At 40.5% G+C, this 20323-nt stretch overlaps 1 protein-coding gene and 2 long non-coding RNA genes across 7 annotated transcripts; 1 reads left to right on the top strand and 2 right to left on the bottom strand.

Moving 5' to 3' along the window:
* Positions 1-5392: 5392 nt before the first annotated feature.
* On the bottom strand, positions 5393-9948 carry LOC144463699 (uncharacterized). The gene is made up of 4 exons (XR_013491737.1): positions 9887-9948; positions 9570-9677; positions 7245-7298; positions 5393-5471 (listed from the first exon to the last, which is right to left on the bottom strand). It is a non-coding gene; the product is annotated as an uncharacterized LOC144463699 (long non-coding RNA).
* LOC117267457 (uncharacterized) lies at positions 5649-17766 on the top strand. 5 transcript variants are annotated; one of them, XR_013491733.1, is made up of 5 exons: positions 5863-6071; positions 6194-6240; positions 6652-6746; positions 16868-17217; positions 17666-17766. XR_013491733.1 is itself a non-coding variant. In XM_078169064.1 (3 exons), the coding sequence occupies exons 1-3, from the start codon at positions 6031-6033 to the stop codon at positions 17743-17745; spliced, it is 471 nt and encodes a 156-aa protein (XP_078025190.1). In that variant the 5' UTR covers positions 5861-6030; the 3' UTR covers positions 17746-17766. The 5 variants fall into 5 exon arrangements, 1 of the variants encoding a protein (XP_078025190.1); XR_013491735.1 differs by lacking the exon at positions 6194-6240 and having other exon boundaries at positions 5679-6071; XM_078169064.1 differs by lacking the exons at positions 6194-6240; positions 6652-6746 and having other exon boundaries at positions 5861-6071.
* On the bottom strand, positions 10356-11729 carry LOC144463698 (uncharacterized). The gene is made up of 4 exons (XR_013491736.1): positions 11308-11729; positions 11088-11198; positions 10679-10838; positions 10356-10465 (listed from the first exon to the last, which is right to left on the bottom strand). It is a non-coding gene; the product is annotated as an uncharacterized LOC144463698 (long non-coding RNA).
* Positions 17767-20323: the final 2557 nt, after the last annotated feature.

Genomic DNA, 20323 nt, shown 5'->3' with positions numbered 1-20323 from the left:
GAACATCTGATTATCTCAAGGTCTGACTCAGGGATACGAGGATGGTGGAAGCTGGTGTCTTTCCCACTCTTTCTGTAACGCTTCAGTATCGCCTTAAAAATCGCATTACTGCTCTTGAACACAGTGTCGCTGATGATGTTGATGTCTCTTAAGTGGCGATTAATGCCGGCTCTCAAACTCCTCAAACTGGCAACACTGTATTCTCCTCCTTCCTTAGTCGACTGGACAGACGCATAAAACAGTCGCAAAATGTCATTGAGAGTAGTGGCAGTGTAGCTCTCAAAGTTGATGTCCATGTTTTTCTGAGCCAGGAAGTCTCTTAATGTTTTAACTGCCCATTTCGTGGTTTTCGTGTTTACCTCGTCCTTGTCATCCTCTAAATTGTTCAATTCCTCCGGTGTCACCTCCTTGTGTCGCATCTCCTTCTTCTTATATTCTCTTCTCTCTTTCTCTTCTGCTGCATCCCAGTCTTCAAAATGATCAAATTCACCAAATAGGGTAAAGGAAACTATAAAATCACCCATGTCTTGTCTACTGTCTTGCCGTTGTGATAAATAAACTGTGAAATAACGTATGTTAACATATGTTCTGAGTTTCTGTTGCCACGGTTACCAACTAGCGTTTGAGCCAGTGCAATAATTTAGAACAATCAGGCTATTTGACCGGAACTTCTTTATAGGTGTCCTACAACACTTTTTAACGGACACCTTGCAGCCAATCAGAATCGAGTATTCACCCAGACCATGGTATAATACCTAATTTAACCAATCTACTATCACAAAGGTAACAAGTAGAAGCCAATCATAGGGAGAAGTGGGCGGGTCAGTCCTTCGTCCTTCTCGACTCTGTAATTGCGTGCCTGCATTGTGAGTTTCTTCGGACAGGGAATGGTAAGTAGGCCTAAGGTGTGTACCTATATTGATTGTACATAGATTTTTATCATGTTTTGGAGTTGTTCTTGGTTTTCAGAATGATATAGGGTTATGTTTTACACTCTGTGTGACTGCCAGTCGTGGAAACTTGTTATTACTGTTTTTATTTAAAAGTTAACTTTGATGTTACCCAGCTAATCCTGCACTGTCATTTCTTTTATTTGATTAAAATTTAGTTTGTAGATGCAAACTACTAGCACTTGTTATTTTTGTGCAGTGTGTGGTTTTGTTTTGCATGTGTTATGTATTAATAGTGCAATTATTGTGTGTGGTTGATTTATTTAGTACTGTGTTTTGTTGTTCATCAGACAATGGCATCTTTCAGCTCACCGAGCAAGTTTGCAAAGGATGGGGAGGTGGAGGGGCTGAGGCAGAGCGCTCAGCTGTTGGCTCTAAGTATTACAGTAAATGTGTTGGAGTTTGTGTTGTAGGATGACCTGACGTCCTGAAATTCAGGACAGTCTTGACTTAAGAGCAAAATTGTTTTAAAATGAACGATTATAGTAATAGATAATATGAAAAAGCTAAAACAAGAGTGTGTGTTAAAATTTGAAGGCAAAAATTCAAGGGGGACAAAATATTGACAAATGGTGTACTGAACCTTTTGTTAATTTTGGAGCTTTGCCAAAGGGTAATTAATTGAAAAATATAACAGAGATAGCACAATGAGCTGCTGCAGTAAGTGATCAGCATAATATAATCACAAATGATTAGACTTAGATATTATTCCTTATATTTTAATCCTTTTCATGTTTAATATGAATCCACACGTTATCGTCACTGATTCGGTAGTTTCATCATGAAAATGTGTGTGAGTGACACTGAAGTGAACTATGCATGATGTTAAAGAGATAGTGCACCCAAAAATGAAAATTCAGCCATTATCTACTCACCCTCATGCCGAGGGAGGCTCTGGTGAAGTTTTAGTCCTCACATCACTTGCAGAGATCGGCGGGGGGAGCGGCTAGCACACCTAATGGCTGACAGCGCCCCAGACTAAAACGTCCAAGAACACAAAACTGAAACCACAAAATATCTTCAACATGCTCGTCCGTAGTGATGCAAGTGTCCTGCAGCCCCTACATAAAAAGTAGTTAAGAAAAACGTCATTTGAACTTTTTAGCCTCATTGTAGCCTGTAGCTCTGACTGCTTCTCTGTGCTCCACGCTCACGTGTGTGCACTTGCGCGAGACCAGTGAAAGCACGAGCTTTACTTACCCGTGTTTACATCATGTGACACGTGCACCGCAGGGAGAGACAAGAGTAACCACATATCCGAGACCAAGGCCATTGTCCGCCTGAACTTCCTCCACAGACTTCTGGAGTGGACGCCATCGACGGAACTGTTCTAGTTTTATCCATTTCTTCATAATAAGCCACCAATCTGCACTGGCTGTAATAGAAGAAATACAATGCATTGTGATTTCACATTTAGGACAGCACGTAATGCAGTAGCATTGCGGTGGTCAGGGGTTTGCTTTTATTTATAAGCATAAATATAAATATGCTTATAATTTAAATTTATAAGAATTTATAAGCAAGCTTTATTTATCTATCAATTAGGCCTACGGTAGAAATGAATGACTTACTCCTCTGAAAGCCTGCCATCTGGTCCTGCGGGCCTTTGCCGTTTCTTCCAGTTGATTTTGGGGAAGTAAAAAAAATGTCTCCAGAACACCACGGGTCAGTAGTGCTGGAAACTCAGGGTGATCGGTGATGCACGGTCTCTGAAGAGCAGCAGCCTTGTCAGAACTGATGTCCAGATTCTCAAGTGCAGCCATCGCCAATTCCCAGTCTGAGCAGCAAAGACTTTCCTCATCCGTTGGCATTGCTTTGCATTTGAAACAACTACACCACCAGGTTTCCAGTGCTCGACTCCGGTATTCTGTGGCTGGCTGAGGGTCAGGCTCATGAGCTGAGGCAGCTGCTTCGTACAGTAGCCTGAGTTCTGCGTCCGTATACTCGGGCTCAAACAAATACAGCTCAACAAAGAAATGCTGTTCATCTTCAATTTCAAAGTCTTCAGACATGTTGGGCTGTCCTTTGCTAAAAGACCGTAGTGCAAATGATCTTTTAGCTACTGTGGTTACTGTCTCTCCCTGCGGTGCACATGTCATGGTATGTAAACACGGGTAATCAAAGCAAGTGCTTTCGCTGGTCTCGTGCAAGCATGCACACGCATGAGTGCGGAGCACAGAGAAGCAGTCAGAGCTACAGGCTACAGTGAGGCTAAAAACAGAGTTCAAATGACGTTTTTCGAAAGAACTTTTTGTCGGTGCTGCAGGACACTCGGATCACTATGCACGAGCATGTTGGAGATATTTTGTGGTTTCAATTTTGTGTTCTTGGACGTTTTAGTCCGGGGCGCCGACAGCCATTAGGTGTGCTAGCCGCTCCCCCCGCTGATCTCCGCAAGTGATGTAAGTACTAAAACTTCACCAGAGCCTCCCTCAGCATGAGGGTGAGTAGATAATGGCTGAATTTTCATTTTTGGGTGCACTATCCTTTTAAACATCCCGAGTCAACTGTCGTCAGAAATATTATTTGTTCCCAGTGAAGTGCCATCATATATAGTGACTTTCTTAGGTCAACATTACTAATTTTCACCAATATATATATATATATTGAGCAGGGTACAATTTTGTCCTGCCAGATGTTTGAGAGGACAAACAATGTTTGAATGGTCTGTGGTACTTTCAGGTTGTAAAAAACTATTCTATACAAATAGATTTCATTTTATTCAATCAATCAATCAATTTTATTTATAAATTATATATATTTATTATATAAATTATATTCATGGGATTTCATTTTGTATCATGGGTTTTTTTCATGGAGAATAAACAGTGCATTATGAGACTGACACTTGAAAGGGTAGAAAGCCATTACTGAAGGAAAGAGGAAAACCAGGGATACACCAGTTGATTCCATACTTTGAAATGGCAGTGGATTTAATGTATGAAGATTCCTGTCTGTGTTATCGCCAAACCTTTAAGAGCTACCAAGATTTCTTCAAAAGATTTTTAAATGTTCTCAAGTTATGATTCTGAATGCATTTAATCATATAAGCACTAATTCCTCTACAAATATTAAATGTTATAACTACCCTAAATATTACCAAAATAGGCATATAGCTGTCAAAGGTGATGATTGTTTATCCACAAAACAAACAAATGCTGTCATGTCACATATTAAGTATTTATACAGTACATTTTCAGAAAAATACAACTGCATTTCTGTGTTGCATGAATCAAATATTAATTTCAATTAATGGAAATTTGTCAGATTTGCCTCTTGCTACTGTTATATTTTTCATATAAACTGTTATATTTTTCATATAACAGTAGCAAGAGCCAGATCTGACAATTTTCCATCCCATTATCTGAGGAAATGGACATCAACGCTGTTGACACATTAGGCGATAATTAAACAAAACAAATGGAGTTCATGTTGTAGACGTTATTTTCTGTTGATGCTAGATGGTAATAGAGCCAACTTAAAGGGAAATTTCAGTTTATTTCAACCCGTCTCCTATCGTCCTAAATTTGTTTCAAGTCACTATAGGCGGTGGGCTGAAGCCGCGATTCCTTGTACTTAAACGATCCCTATCGGGGGAGGACCCAGATTTTTGTTGACAACTTCTTAAGTTTTCAATAAATCAAAAGAAAATTGTTGCCACTGGTACTTCTTGCACATTTTTGTAGATCGGTAACTTTATCACGTTACCTTTTTTCCGGCAAACAGAGCAGACAGCTACGTTCGGGGTCCGACATGCGTGACGTGATTGTAGTTATCGTCCAATGGGACGCTTGGAAAAAAGAAAAAAAACTTTGAAAAATGGCGCTGCATGTAAAGCCATACATACATGGCCTAATAAGTCTCTTTTATGTCTTCAATACTTAACTTGGTCTTTACACGTTACGGACTTTTTTAAACAGTCTGTGTAGGTACCATGTATATTTTCTCTGTGAGCTTTATACAAAATAAACATATCTGATTTCACAAATTTGAGGTCTGTTGTCTTGCTTGGGAACTTCACCTGTCATTTATCTGTCAAAATGATGAAACGTCATAAAAACGACCCCCCTCCCGCCACTAGATTAATCTTTGTTGCTATTTTTTTTTAATTTGTTTGCTAGCATCACATTAGCATAAGTAATGGAGTGCTGTATGCATTTAATTGAGAGAGATGGACCAATCACTCCTTTTACAGACACAGGATGGCAAAAATTTGTTAAATTAGTGTTTGAGTGGAAAGATTTAGGTACTGAAGAGAGTCTTGTAGCTTTAGAGGCAGTGTGGAGATTTAACTTTCACAGCCAGGAACCTGCTGAATATGCTATACCAGCTAATGCTGGCTATCACAGGGACTGCTACATCCATTTTACTAACATAACAAAAATAAAACGAGCCCAGAAGAGAAGAGAAAAGGAAGCTTTAATTCAAAAGGAAAAGGGAACAGAAGGTTGGTATCAAACATGCAGTGTGAAACTGTAAATGTGGATCTTGAACTTCAAATCTGAATCTTGAATGCTGAATCTGTGAACAACTCAAGTTTATTGTGCATAATTCACTGTTCAGACATAAGCTTTTGTAACCCAGGTTACCAGGCCTTATTAACAGTCCAGTCCACCAGTTAATTAATTAGACCAGTAAATTAATAAATTCATATTTTTTTTTCATGTGACAGATAAATGACAATCTTGCATAAAATGAATAAATAGAATTTATGGTTAAAAATCGTAAATATGTTAATAAATAGATTAAAAAGATCAACACACACAAGTTCATTTATCTGTTTTAAAAGGAGTATTTTATTTCATTTCAAGTGTGGCGAAAGTGCCTTTCTCAAAGTGTAAAAGATTCAGGTGACATGAGGAGTTCACGTGATAGTGTAACCAATCAGACGCCACCAGGGCGTACATGCCTAGGTGCTTCCGTTTTTCTCTCTCTGCCGGATCGTCTCCGAGGCAGTGGTGTGCTAGCCTCCTGCTGCAGACTATGCTGATTTTTGTCTGAGAGAGCCAGATATTCCAAGTCTAAGTCACTTTTATCGTCAGAGCAGAGAGCGGAGCCTTTCCTTTTTTGCCATGGGTGGATGAGCGGACCGTGTGTTTTGCAACAGAAGCGGAGGAGAACGTGAGTTGTGTTGATTAGCATTCGGCGCTAACTCGGCGCTAGCTCCAGTCATTAGCCACATCCATTGCTAAATTGTAAAGGTTACACGTTACTGAACTCCCGTGTCCCTGTCTCTTAAAAAGCGGAATCCTGGACTGATGAGAGCCTTGTATTGTGCCCTGTGCCTCTGGTCAGTAACTTTTACTGAAGTTGGTCTGATAAATGGAGTGAAATGTGCTGCTTCTACTAATGTTAATATGGATCAATGAGGCATTATTTTCATGAATGTGGTGGTTAAAAAAAAAAAGTTTTATATTACGGTGTTTTGTTTACATTTACCCTCGCTCTGTGTGTTTTTTTTTAGAGTGAGTGGCGGTAGGAAAAAAAAGGGAAAGAAATGTTCAGCCATTTTGCCTCATGTTAATACTGAGAAATGTATTCAGTTCATTGAATTAACAGTAAAAATTGGTTAAAATAATTATTGAGAAGATGTGTTACAAAGTATATGCATAAAAATGTGTGTTTATATGTATTTATTTAAATTTACAAGTATATTGTATTTATGTGAACAATACAGTAATCCTGTTTTTGGCCTTTATAGGCCGGGTCTTTTTCTTTTCCTTTCCCTTGTATGGATTCCTGTGTTGATCTGCGAGACATCTTCTTCTACTGGGGATTCTTCCTGTGTCTGTAAAGGTAGAACGGGACCTCAGTGGTCGTGGCGAGCCAACCCAAAAGACAGAGACTGGGATTTATTCAGAGACTGATTTATTTAAAAAAAAAAAAAGACTGATTTATTGAGAACTGTGGTTGATGTCTCATGTCTGAAGAGCTGAAAAGTTGAAATTGTTTTTTTTTTTTTTTTTCTACAACTTCATTTTCATTCAATACAATACAACACACTTAAAAAACAAAAAAAAAAACAAAACAAAACTTACCTTTGATGTGTGTGAGGTTCTTTACTCAGTCACTCAATGCATTTTGCTAACGCACCCTTTCTCCTGTAGCGACCTAAACTTCTGACTACTGGTCCACAAGGTAATTGATGCACTGATGAAATAAATATCTGTATCTCCCAGTCTTTTACCATTAGCAGTTAGAGCTGAGGCAGGTTACACTTTGTATTTCACTCTACTCAAATGAGCAAAACCCTAGTCAAAATGTATTTGATAAATCAGATCAATGCATTCTCACCCACTTGATTCCATCACAGGGGGGAGTCATTTGCCCATCTAGCTGCAGTGAACACTGTTGAGATGAAGAAAAGTGCAACTTAAATTAAGTCCCTCACTCATTCACATTACTTCTGAAGTCCAATAAAGTGCTCAGTAACATTCACAAACTACATTAATTAAAAACAGCCAGGGAAAACACGCAGTTGTTATTTCCATTTCATCTCAGATAAGGTGACCAGATTTCTGAAATGAAAAGCAGAGACATTTCAAGTTCAGAGTACAGAAGTCATTACAGATTATTATGAAATAAAAAATGGGGGCAATTGCGGTTTCATGTATTTTGACGACTTTCAAAGAATGCAATGGACCACCGTGTCATTGTGGTCTACAGGCGTAAATGTTTTGTTTTTTGGTATCTTGTCATTAAAGGACATTTCTTTTCCTCCTGCTTCCTTTTACTCTATCAGTAATCTTCCTCTCCTAAAACAGAGTCACATCATAATATATTGTAATAGCTATCACACGGTGTAGTGACCCTTCGCCTATCAAAAAAAGGCCACCACCACGGTTGCCATTTGAGGTAATTTATGATGCGTGCAATGCACTACAGACGATATTTCCAGTTTTCCAATGTTGATTTATCACTTACTTTCATTCAGTTTAGGTACAGCCATTTACCACTCATAAACCAAAAATAAGCAAACAAAATAACTCGACTGTCGTCTCCACAGCGCCTGGTGCATGCAGCACGGTCAAAAAAACTTCGCCTCCACACAGCAACACCTGTGTGTGGTTACACCTTGATTATATAAACTCTGGCGCTGCCCAATTGCCAGTACCACTACTCCCAAGTGGCGGGAGTGTAACAAAAAATACAAATACAGACATTTAATACAAATGGCTCTCACACACGGTAATGTTCACAGTTCACTATAATACAGCCACACCAACAACAGTATATGTTACTGCATTAGTCTGTGCGCAACCAGAATCAGAGCTGTGGTGTCTATTTCACTTGTGGTTTTTTTAATCCACAGTTGAAATTGGGGACATTTCCGGGGACAGCTCTAGCTCGGGACAGGTCACCCAAATTGGGGATGTCTGGTCACCCTAATCTCAGATGATCTACTGAAATAACACAAAAGTAAAATCCCAACATTTTTATACAACTGCTATTTTCCCCCCCAAGTGAGGTCGGACAGAATAGTATGGGACCTATTTAAGAAAAATATGCAAGCATTAGTACTCCCTATTTCTGACACACAAGTACTAAGCCAACTATTAAAGCAACAGTATGCAACTTTGGCTGCGACATGGGGCTTCAAAAACTGAAACTTAACCATGCATGTTTATGCGTCACACAAAACAGCAATTTTAGTAAAACCGGGTCATATTTTATGGAGAAAATGTCCTCTGGTTTCCCCTCTGATGTCCTAGACTGCTCGGTCTCAACTCTGTGATTCAGAGAGGTTCCTGAAAGCAACATGTAGGCTGCCTGCAGACCGAAGCTTATTTAGCAGAGCTGTCCCCAACTACCCACCGCTGCAGCTGCAGCTGCAGCTGCAGCTGCGGTCTGCATGTTGCTTTCAGGAACCTCCGTGAATCACAGAGTTGAGACCGAGCAGTGGTTGTTAAGTGCCAGACAAGGAAGCCAGGACCCAGTTGCAGAGTTAAGTACAAAAAGTAGTTTATTTACAAAGTAGCAACAAAAAATCAGTTCACAGAAAAAATACGAGCAAACAAAGTATCAACCAAAACTCTTTGAGGGAAAAGTAATAACAGAAAAGGCTAAACTGAAAATCACCATAAACATGGGAAAAAGAGCAAGAACAAAAGTGCAACGAAAAGAGTGACAAGGCACAAAACTCACAAAACCTGGAGACCAAACACTGGAGCATAAACACGTGGCGAGAGGCAGGAGATCACTGAGAGCACGAGCGTAGTACTATAGCAAGGAGAATAATCCAGCACTGGAGACAAAGAGAGTGTGGCTTAAGAAGCCAGCTAATTAGGCAGAACGAGCTGCAGGTGTGCTGGGAGCCCAGTGCTCCCGGAGATCGCCCCGCCCCTCAGCACTCACTCTGCAGGGATAGGGAGAGAAGGATCAGATAGCAGCAAACACAGTTTCACAGAAAATCAGGACCACAACAGTGGTAGGACATCAGAGGGAAAACCAGAGGACATTTTCTCCATAAAACATCACCCGGTTTTACTAAAATTGCTGTTTTGTGCGACATACTAACATGCATATTTTAGTGTTTTGAAGCCACGGGTCATGGTCAAAGTTACAGAGTGTTGCTTTAACAAGCACTACATATATGAATAAAGATGTGTCTTCACATACAATAATTGTGATGTCACGACCCAGTGATGTAGGGGAATAAGAATGGTGCACAGCCTCAAACCAAGGTGAAGCCTGAATCTGTGGATGTCTTCTGTTTGTCTTTTAGTGCTAGAAGTAGCAACAGAGACAGAGGATGGTGAGGAAACTCCGGCAAAGTCACGGGCTCTAAGATCACACACAAGTGACTTCCATACATCTGAGAGAGCACCACACCTGCTCCCAATACAGTGTTTGATTTGCAAACATGAAAAATACAGATTTGAAGCACACAGCCGGAAGAGAATAAAAGAAAAACTTTCTCGGTGTGAAACACTCACTGCAGGGAAGTTACTTCTTGCTGCTGAAGAAAGACAGGATGAGAGTCTGCTTCTACACATTCATGACAGGGACCTAGTGGCTACTGAGGCACGATACCACTTCTCCTGTTTCAAAGACTACACACGGTACCTGTCAAAAAAGAAAAGTGAGAACACAGAAAGCAACTTGTATGAGAATGGGTACAAGCATTTCTGTAAAACAGCGATCGAGGAGAAGCTTGTAAAAAAATGGGAGGTGCTTCGACTCTCAAAGCTGAATATGCTTTTTAAGAATGTTGTTCTGGAAAGGGAGGGAGTTAACATTCCAACATACAAGGCTCACTTACTCAAGGCAAGACTTCAAAAGTCACATCCTTTCTTGAGATTTCAAAAGGCATCTACAACATATCTTGTGTATGTTGATGATCTGACAGCTGAGGAGATCATTCATGAAGTTGCCACTTCCTCCTCTACCTCCTCATCTGAAGACAGTGAAGGAGAAACATCACTGATGACTCAAAGACAGCCTGATAATGCCACCATCACGACAGATAGGTCTCGTCTTTTATATCATGCAGCGGTCACCCTGAGGGACATCATCTGTAAGACATCAAAAACATCACCAAAGCTCCCATGGCCTCCAAGAGCAACTGACCTTACACTGAATAATGCCCTGGACTTCGTACCTCACCAACTTTTTAACTTTGTTGCATGGACATCTGGCATTTCAACACAACCATCAGACAATGAATGTGTTGAGGTTACTTTAGAGGACAGCAGAAAGATAGTGTCAACTTGTCAGGATCTCATTACCTTGGCGACCAAAGGACGGTGGCTCATGCCAAAACAGTGCTCTCTTGCAATGGCAGTTCGGCATATGACAGGCTCAGCACAGCTCATAGGGTTGTTGAATGGTCTTGGCCACTGCTCATCTAACTCCCAGGTTCTTGAGCATGATACAGCCCTTGCTCACCTACAAGTGGAGAGAGGAGATATATACATCCCAGAAAACATTAGGGTTGAATTACCTGCCACACTTGTCTGGGATAATAATGACTTTGGAGAGGAGACACTTTCAGGTAAAGGAACAATGCACAACACCAATGGAATATTTATTCAGCAGACCATGGCTAGTGAGTCAGCATCTTTACCCTCCACACCATCCAGACAAAGAACAAGAGCGCGGTCTGTTCATCCCCCTCCACTAAATCTTTCAACCTACACAAGAGGAAGGAGGTCTGGTCCACAGAATGTAGTGCTCAAGGTAGATCTCCAGCAGGACAAATACAGAGATGCCCAAACCACTGGAAGGAGAACTGATGCTGCATTCTTCCTAATGAAAGTACAGGAGGCCGAGGGGAAAGTCATTCCTGGATGGACAGGTTTTAACATAATGTTAAAGAAGGACACAATCCTACCCTCTACAAATGTAGGCTACCTACCTGTCATTGATGCTAGCCCAAGAGATCTCAACACTGTCCACACCATCCTGAGCCGCTCCACTGCTATTGCTGACAATCTGAAACAAAAAGAAATAGTGATAGTTATGGATCAAGCCATATATGCTAAGGCCCAAGAGATACGTTGGCAGACAAGCACTTTCTCAGAGAGACTTGTAATAAGGATGGGAGAGTTTCACACAGCTATGGCATATCTTTCCTGTATTGGGAAGCTTTTTGCTGATGCAGGCTTACAGGATGTCTTGATTGAATCTGAAGTTGTGGCTGCAGGTTCTATTGATGGAGTTCTCTCAGGCCATCACTACAACAGGAGCATATGGGCACACAAGCTCCTGATGGAAGCACTGCAGAGATTGCGCTAGCAGGCATACCTAGGCACTCTCACACAAGAGGACCATGCAGCAGCTTTAAAAGTTGCAACAGATTTGTGAAAGACTTTTCCAAGTGAAGAGTTCAATGCCATACTTACATCTGATGTATTTCTGCAGTTGCTGAAAAGCTACGAAATTTTTGTGGAAAAAAACAACTCCAACCAGACCTTCACATTTTGGAGCACATACATTGAAATGGTGGAAAACTTGCTTCTCTTCATCAGGGCAACCCGAGAGGGAAACTGGGCTCTCCATTTGTCAACTGTGCAGTGTATGCTGCCATGGTTTTTTGCATGTGATAAAGTCAATTATGCCAGATATCTCACAGCATATTGGGTTGAGATGACCAATCTGGAAGACACACATCCTTCAGCACACCAGCAGCTTCTTTCAGGTGACTTTGTGGCACAAAGGCATCAGAAACATGGTTTTGCCGGCACTGCATGTGATCAAGTCATTGAACAAACAGCCAATCGCGATTCAAAGACAAAGGGAGGCATCAGTGGGTTCTCTCTAAACAAGGGTGCAGTTCACAGATGGACCTTAACACAACATGAGCGGGCAGCCATCACACTTGAATGTAAATCAATGGCTGGACAGTGCCCAGTATTGCATCTAAACTCTGAGCTGGACATCACGAGACTGCAGAGAGATGAGGCTGATGTGTTGAATATTATCACCACTATCCAAAATATGGTCAATCCCTTCGACCCTTTGCTGAATGGACAGTCTCTTTATCAAATCTCCTCTGGTCAACAGGCATCCGATAATGTTGCTGAAGACTTACTGGGGGCAAAACAAAATGGTGTTAAGGCTCTCACAGACTTCTGTGAAAAAAGGATTGTCAAGGCAGAGGCATCATTCCACGACCCGATCAAGAAAATGAAAATCAAAACATTCAAAGACACTGGCCACAGTACAGTCACAAAAGTTAGAGGAAAAGAAATCACTTTGACATCTCACCGCAACTTGTTTGCCAGGTTAATTGTTGTGGGCAATGTTAGACAAATTAACATAGATGAAATGCTCACTTACAGTCTGGGTCCTTTGCCACAGTCACTGGCCAACTTTGATGGCTCTCTGGTAAAAACCAACAAAGCCAAGCTGATGCACATCTTGGAGAAGGAGATCAGACCACCTGCATCAGAGAAGAACATTCCAGATGGTTCAGTTTGGATTTGGGATGCTATGGCACTAGTGCAACAGCTAAAGCCACAACCAACATTTGGCCTATATGCTGACCATGTACTGAGGACATTAGTTAACTCAGCTAAAGGAACCAAGTCCACAGAGCTTCATTTTGTATGCGACACATACAGAATCCAAAGCATCAAAAATGCTGAGCGAAGTAGGAGGGCAGAAGAGGGTTGTCAAAAAATCAAAATATATGGAGATGACCAAAAAACACCAAAGCAGTGGAGAAAATTCCTGGCATGTGGGCAAAATAAAGAAAACTTGCTGGAGTATTTCTTCCAACACTGGAGCACATCTGCAAGAAACATAATTGAAAATGTAAGAATCATTGTTGGGCATGGAGAAAAATGTCACTCAATTAAAATGAACGAGAACTACACTGACCTTGAAGTAACGGAGGTTCGAGACCTTGAGACAACTCAAGAGGAAGCAGACACCAGACTTATGCTGCATGCAGTTTGTGCAGCAAAATACAGCACTGACCTGGTGATCAAGAGCCCGGACACTGATGTCTTTGTGTTGGCACTTGCATTCTGCAGCCACATTGATGGTCACCTGTACTTCCACACAGTCAAAGAGAGAAACATTGTTGACATTAACAGCCTTCATGCCCATCTTGGCAAAGACAAATGTGAAGCCCTTGTTGGTCTGCATGCCTTCTCTGGTTGCGACACTGTGACTGCTCTGCATGGGGTGGGGAAAGCAAAGGCATACAAGAAACTAAATTCTAAAGTTGAATATGTCAGTCTATTTAGAGAATTAGGCACTAGCTTCTCCCCATCACCAGAACTCCTTCAGGCAGTGGAAGCATTTACATGTGATCTATATGATCAAAAGGACTGCCAGGACATTAACATTGCAAGGGCTAAACTTTTCAAAACTGGAAAGTGCTCTGAGAGACAACTACCTCCAAACAAAGACTCCTTGTACCAACACATCAAGCGGGCAAACTTTCAGGCAGCAATACACAGGAGGAGCCTTGAGTGTAGACATTCCTCCTCCCATAAGTCATGGCTGGAAGATGGCAAGAGATTTGTATGAGGTGGAATGGATGACACTCCCCCCAGCACCAGAGGTGATACTGGAGCTTGTGCATTGCGCCTGTAAAAAAACCAACTGTGTTAAGGGCAGATGCACATGTAAACTGCATGAGCTGCCATGTACAAACCTGTGTCAATGCACAAATTGTGATAATGGGCCTTTTGAAGAAGACTAGGCCCATATGGCTTCATCCTTTGAATAGGCAGTGGTGTGTGTGATGACTCCTGCAGGAGGGGAAAAAAATGATGTAACGTTAGCTTTCTATATAATGTATATGTTTTGCTTTGTTTCTTTGTTACAAAACTCTCTAATGCTACACATGTGGTTTACAATCAGTTCAAGCTCTTTTCAAAACCTTACTTTTTTTTCGTTTAGCTGTTAGTTCTCTTCTGCTGTTTCCATGGAGGTTATGTGAGGAAACGATTAAATGACAACATTGTTTATACATCATCATCATAGCGTGTTTGCTTGGTTCATGAGACTCAGTGATGTTGGTCAGCAGATACTCTAATAAATATGCAACAGTCCCGGTTATTTCTACCACAAGGACTTAAGAGACCTAACGTAACCCAATGAGAAATAAGATGCAAGCCACTTCAACTTAAACTTTACCCATAAAGTGCGTGAAGCTGCTAGCAAGCGCTTTTTTGCTAAAGCTAACGCTAACGTTACTTTTACACTTGCAAAACGTCACCATACGTTTGAACTCAATACTGTACAAAACACAAGTTGCAAGTCATGTGTTTGAACTCAATACTGTACAAAACAATCAAGTTTTAATAATATAATAACGTTACTTACTTGTCTCCGTCGTGTCCATCTGCCGATTCCTCCGTTGAACAGCTGTGCTCAGTAGCTAAATCCGATAGGCTAACGACGGCCCTCCCTTGAAATCTTAGCGTTCTATTGGTCAAACTGTTATAGTAGACTGCAGCGTTTGCCTGAATATTAAACAAACTTTAAATTATAATTGTGGAAAAATGTGCAAGAATATCGAGTGGCAACAACCCCGATCTGATGAAGAATGAAATAATCTTAACAATTTTACAAATCCAGGTTGTCCCTGCACGGGGATCATTACTTTCTAAAACTAATGCAGATATGCGGCTTCGGCCCACCGCCTACTAGTGACATAGAAATAATAGTTAGCATGTTAGCCATTAGCCTAGATACAGCCGTAGCGTCAGACCTGTTAAAACGTAATTGAACGGGCATCCTTTCAAGTGCAAAGTTAGTCCACTAAACAAGCTTTTTCTCCACAAAGACCGCCTCATATCGTTAGGATAAATGTCAGAGAACATATAGAAAACGACATGTAAACGTGTTGTCTTACCTTACCGGTGTGGTGCCATGTTTGTTGTTTACCATTTAGCTAAGGCTGCAACCGGTCCCATTCCTTGCAACAGAGGTATTCCTCTTCTGTGGGCATTGGGGTATAGCATTCACAGGTAACATTAACTTACACCACCAATCTCCAGAGCTAAAGCCTTCGAGCAGCCATTCCTCCTCTGTCGTCCTCTACCTATTGTGCCTCTCTCTCTCTCTCTTCATCCGTTTTTCAATTCCACTAAGCTCTTTGTCAGTGTATTCTGGCTCAAATAAATAAGGGCGGCCATAAAACTCTGCAAAATCATATTCCTCCTCCACAAAGTCGAAGTCTGGCAAAAAGACAGCCATTATTCTATAAATCTTTCATAAAATAAATGAATGAACCTTTCAGGCTACTGTCCGGTTGTGCCTTGCAGCTGCTGCGGTTTCGCAAGATTTCAGGCACGGTATGAGATCGCTGCTTGTTCTCGCGATATTTCGGCCGCGCTTTGGGAAGCAGAGGTAAATGGTAAACACACCGTAAGGTAAGACAACAACTCTGAAGACCACCTAAATGTTAGTATATAGGCTTTCCACATCGAGAAGCGATGGCCGCCCTTATTTATTTGAGCCAGAATACACTGACGAAGAACTTCGTGAAATTGAAGAAGGAGGAGGAGAGAGAGGGAGAGGCACAACAGGTAACGTTAGAGGACGACAGAGGAGGAATGGCTGCTGGAAGGCTTTAGCTCTGGAGATTGGTGGTGTAACGTTACCTGTGAATGCTGTACCCCAATACCCACAGAAGAGGAATGCAGCCTTAGCTAAATGGTAAACAACAAACATGGCACCACACCGGTAAGGTAAGACAACACGTTTACATGTCGTTTTCTATATGTTCTCTGACATTTATCCTAACGATATGAGGCGGTCTTTGTGGAGAAAAAGCTTGTTTAGTGGACTAACTTTGCACATTAAAGGATGCCCGTTCAATTACGTTTTAACAGGTCTGACGCTACGGCTGTATCTAGGCTAACGGCTAACATACTAAATATTATTTCTATGTCACTAGTGACTTGAAACAAATTTAGGACGATAGGAGACGGGTTGAAATAAACCAAAATTTCCCTTTAAGGGAAATAAAATGATGCCAACATTTCAAATATTTTTCTCAGAAATCATTAGTGTTGAAATCAAGGTTTTGACACAGGAAATATTAACATTATGATTTAAAAAGTTGTAAAACTACAGGGTTTGCCACTGTCTGTTTGAAATGAATGCACTCTGCACAAGTGGAATGTAACAAGAGGTGGTTGTCCCTGACAATGTCTGATTTTATTACATCTTAATGAATGTGTGACGGTGTTGACAAAAATGGGGACACAATTTTAAAACGTTATGAAACATGTATGTGTCATTGAAAAACAATTTTGCTCTGATCTGGGACATTAGTAAGTGTGCTTCTGATGAAACAGGCTGTTTTTTTTTTCTCCAGCTTTTAAAATGCACTCATATATAAATAAATGTATAGATATATGTTTTTGTCCATTTGTCATGATCCATTTGTGTAAGTGCTCAGTCATGTTTTTCTGTGATTGATATGTACATTGGTTGTTTTGTTTTTGCAGTACGCATGTGGTGATCCGGCGGTGCCGCGGCAGCAGCTCTATGAGCAGTGCTGCCAAACAACTGGTGAGCTGCTACTGGTGCTGGTGCGCCATGTTAGGTGCAGCAGGGCCTCACAGCAGCAGCACCAGCTCCTGCAGGCTGCCCTCAGGAGAGCAGAGGAAAGGGAGAGGGATCTCTGCTCTCCTGAGGGCAGAGATCCCTCTCCCTTTCCTCTGCTCTCCTGAGGGGGGAGAGCAGAGGAAAGGGAGAGGGAGAGCAGAGGAAAGGGAGAGGGATCTCTGCCAGCAGGTGAAGGACCTCTGCCAGCAGGTGGAGATCCTTCAGGGGCTGGCCTCTTTTGAAGTGGATGGTAAGTGTTTGTGCTCAGTTTTGTTTTGTGTGTTACCTAAGACATGACTGTGTTGGTGTGGTTGTATGATAATATTACAGCATTGATGTGATTTGGTTTTAATTTGAACCCCAGGAAGCAGAGGCTAGTGTTAAAACTGTCACTGAGTGAGTGAGTGAGTGAGTGAGTGAGTGGTTAAGTTACACAGTTGGTCGTTTGGAGTTTCCCCCTTGGGTGTTGTTTGTTCAATAAGAATTTAATATTAAAAAAATAAGCAGTCTTCACTCATTTTACCCCAAAGTATAGGTCAAATATAACAGCACACTAAGAGCAAATATTATGTGGACCTTCACAGAAAAGTAAAAAAGATGAACATTTTAAATTCAGGAATTCACCTTATAGACAACTATGTATTTAACAATGTGGCAACAATGTAGTACTGAGTGTTTATTTTTTTCTCACCATGCAGATGAAGATATTGGTGCAACTAACACTGAGCCAGGGGCGAGCCGGAAGAGGGGAGTGTGGATGACAAATAAAATAAAATAAAATAATTTCTTTGTTAAAGTGTTTTATGTGGTTGTTAGTCACTAAATGTATTCAGCAATTTCTTGGTGAAATGTGTCCATAAGTAGATAGAAATTACAGAAAGCACATAGATTCTACAATCTGCCAGTAATATAACACAGACAACCACTTCAGGAAGCTGTGTACCCATGACATTTAGCCTGCACATTATGGGATTCTACCATTTTGCATATAAAAACAATCATAAAAGTATAATTTGGTTTCCAAACGGACTAGGTTTATACAATGGCACTTTGTAAGCTGCAGTTGCATCAAATGGCCAGCAAGTGGCACTAAAAATGAAACAGACTTGAGACAGTCACTGCAGTTTTACTATATTTCAATTAAAGATTTGTATAAATTGATTTAACCTTTTCAAAGCTAAACTTATTTTATAGGCCTCTGCTCAAAAATTGCATACCCATAATGAAATTAATATATCTCTGCAACCACAAGGTCTATTTGAAAACTTTTGGTGTCATGGTAAAGGGGACACTTGTGAGATTGGTTAAGATGTGTAAATATCAGTATATGTGTTATATGTGAAGAGTAAATGAAATTGGCAGACAGCACAGCAGTGTTTGGGGTATGGGGGACTTTCGGGCTTAACAGGTTTTAAAATAAACATGAAAAGGTAAGAAAACAGTAGTTGATTTGGGGAATTAATTGGTTATTAGGGTAGTAAAACATTATTACTCTGTTTGGTATGGTAGTGAGGTATCATGCCACTGCAGAAATATTGTACAAACTCCACAAGTGTTTTATGAATCCAGTACGGCAACAAGTCATTGTCTCTGGCAATAAATAAAACAAACAGCATGCAACATGATCATTGATCAACAGATATAAAACATTTCATTCAATATTATAACTGCTATTAAAAAGTTAATAATATACAGTCCAGGGTAAAAAGTCACTAATTAAATGGTGCAGTGTAACTGATACACTCTAAGATTGTTAATGCTATGAACTATATCATTAGATATCAAGTTTTTGTATTGTATAATTGTTTGTCTAAAATCACTGTTTTATTGTTAGTTATAAATATATCAAATAACGTTAAGTGTACCATTGATTTACAATTTAAACACCATGTAAATGTATTATTCTGTATTTTAAAACCATATGTAAACGCAAAGAGACGCAACTTCCACTCAAGGAAGTGTATCCGGTATGTCCTGTCTGTCCCGCTCCCTCTCTTACAACGCTCCTGATTGGCTGAACTGAATTTTTGTTTGACGCTCAGGTGAAGCTATAAATAGGAGGCTCCAGCACAACGGACTTGTCCATTGTTTCTTAGATTCAGTGGGCTCACGTGCGATTGAGAGAGGAGCGAGCAATCGCTATTGAGAGCAGACACTGAGACTGAGAGGAGAGTTTAGAGGATTGTCTAGTGGAGACCAAGACCTACATTTGCAGCTATTTGCCGAAATTTGCAGCTCTTTCTTTGAGCCTTTGGATTTAACTTTGGTTTTTTTCCCGTTTGGATTCCCTTGAGGACTTGTGGTGGACGCACGGTAAGTGATTTCTATTTCACACAGTTCCTATATGCTTAGATTGTATAAACAGGCATTTAAGGACGGTATGATGTTGCAAACCCTGAATGAAGCTATTATAACTCTCTTACCAAAAAAAGGAAAAAATTTAGAAGAAGTTGGCTCTTAAAGACCCATCTCTTTATTGAACATGGACCAAAAAATTCTAACTAAAACTTTAGCTCAAACACTTGGTGTTTTGATGGGTAAACTTGTACATAGAGACCAAACGGGTTTTATTTCTGGAAGGAGTTCCTCTCTTAATTTTAGGCGCCTATTTAACATCATGCATTCACAGAGAATTCCAAAGGATTTAATAATTTTGAGCCTAGATGCTGAAAAAGCATTTGATCAAGTTGCATGGCCTTACCTCTATGCAGTCCTTGAAAAAATTCAGATGGGTGATAGGTTCATAGCTTGGATTAGGTTACTGTATAGTAATCCCACTGCAAGGATACTGACAAATCAGACATTATCTGCTCAGTTTAAATTATGTAGAGGTACTAGACAGGTGTGCACACTCAGCCCTTTATTATTTGCTTTAGTGATGGAGCCGCTTACAGAGACAATTAGATGCCATCCAGATATACATGGTTATGACACGGAACATGCTGTAAACAGGATATCACTGTTGGTGGATGATGATGTATCTCCATCGAAAACTACAATACCCCCAATATTATCCATAATTAATTCATTCGGTAACTTTTCTGGATATAGAGTTAATTGGTGTAAAAGTCTGCTGATGCCTATACAAATGCAGGATTATGGTTGGCTCGAATCACTGAAAAGTACAAAACCTGACAGCACTCACTTATAAGTGTAACACTTTTAATTTAATAAACTCGCTGAGGATGGCTATGAGCTGAAACGTGTCCGTTTATCTGCTGCTGTGCAGTTTATTAAATTAAAAGTGTTACATTTTTAAGTGAGTGCTGTCATATTTTGTACTTTTCTGTGATTTTTTTGGACCGGCACCTGATTGCTTTTTTGAGACTTTTTGAGTGAGCGCACCAAGTCTGCTG

This window comes from Epinephelus lanceolatus, chromosome 6 (assembly GCF_041903045.1).
Source record: "Epinephelus lanceolatus isolate andai-2023 chromosome 6, ASM4190304v1, whole genome shotgun sequence".
Taxonomy (NCBI): Eukaryota; Metazoa; Chordata; class Actinopteri; order Perciformes; family Serranidae; genus Epinephelus; species Epinephelus lanceolatus.
Note: the sequence above shows the minus strand (reverse complement) of the source record. Positions and strands in the feature narration are given on the sequence as shown.

Excerpts from the sequence above, each read along its gene's own strand:
- LOC117267457 (XM_078169064.1), top strand. The coding sequence starts at position 6,031 with ATGAGCGGACCGTGTGTTTTGCAACAGAAGCGGAGGAGAAC. Across the intron at positions 6,072-16,867 it reads CAACAGAAGCGGAGGAGAAC|TACGCATGTGGTGATCCGGC; the intron begins GTGAGTTGTGTT and ends TTGTTTTTGCAG. Across the intron at positions 17,218-17,665 it reads GGCCTCTTTTGAAGTGGATG|ATGAAGATATTGGTGCAACT; the intron begins GTAAGTGTTTGT and ends CTCACCATGCAG.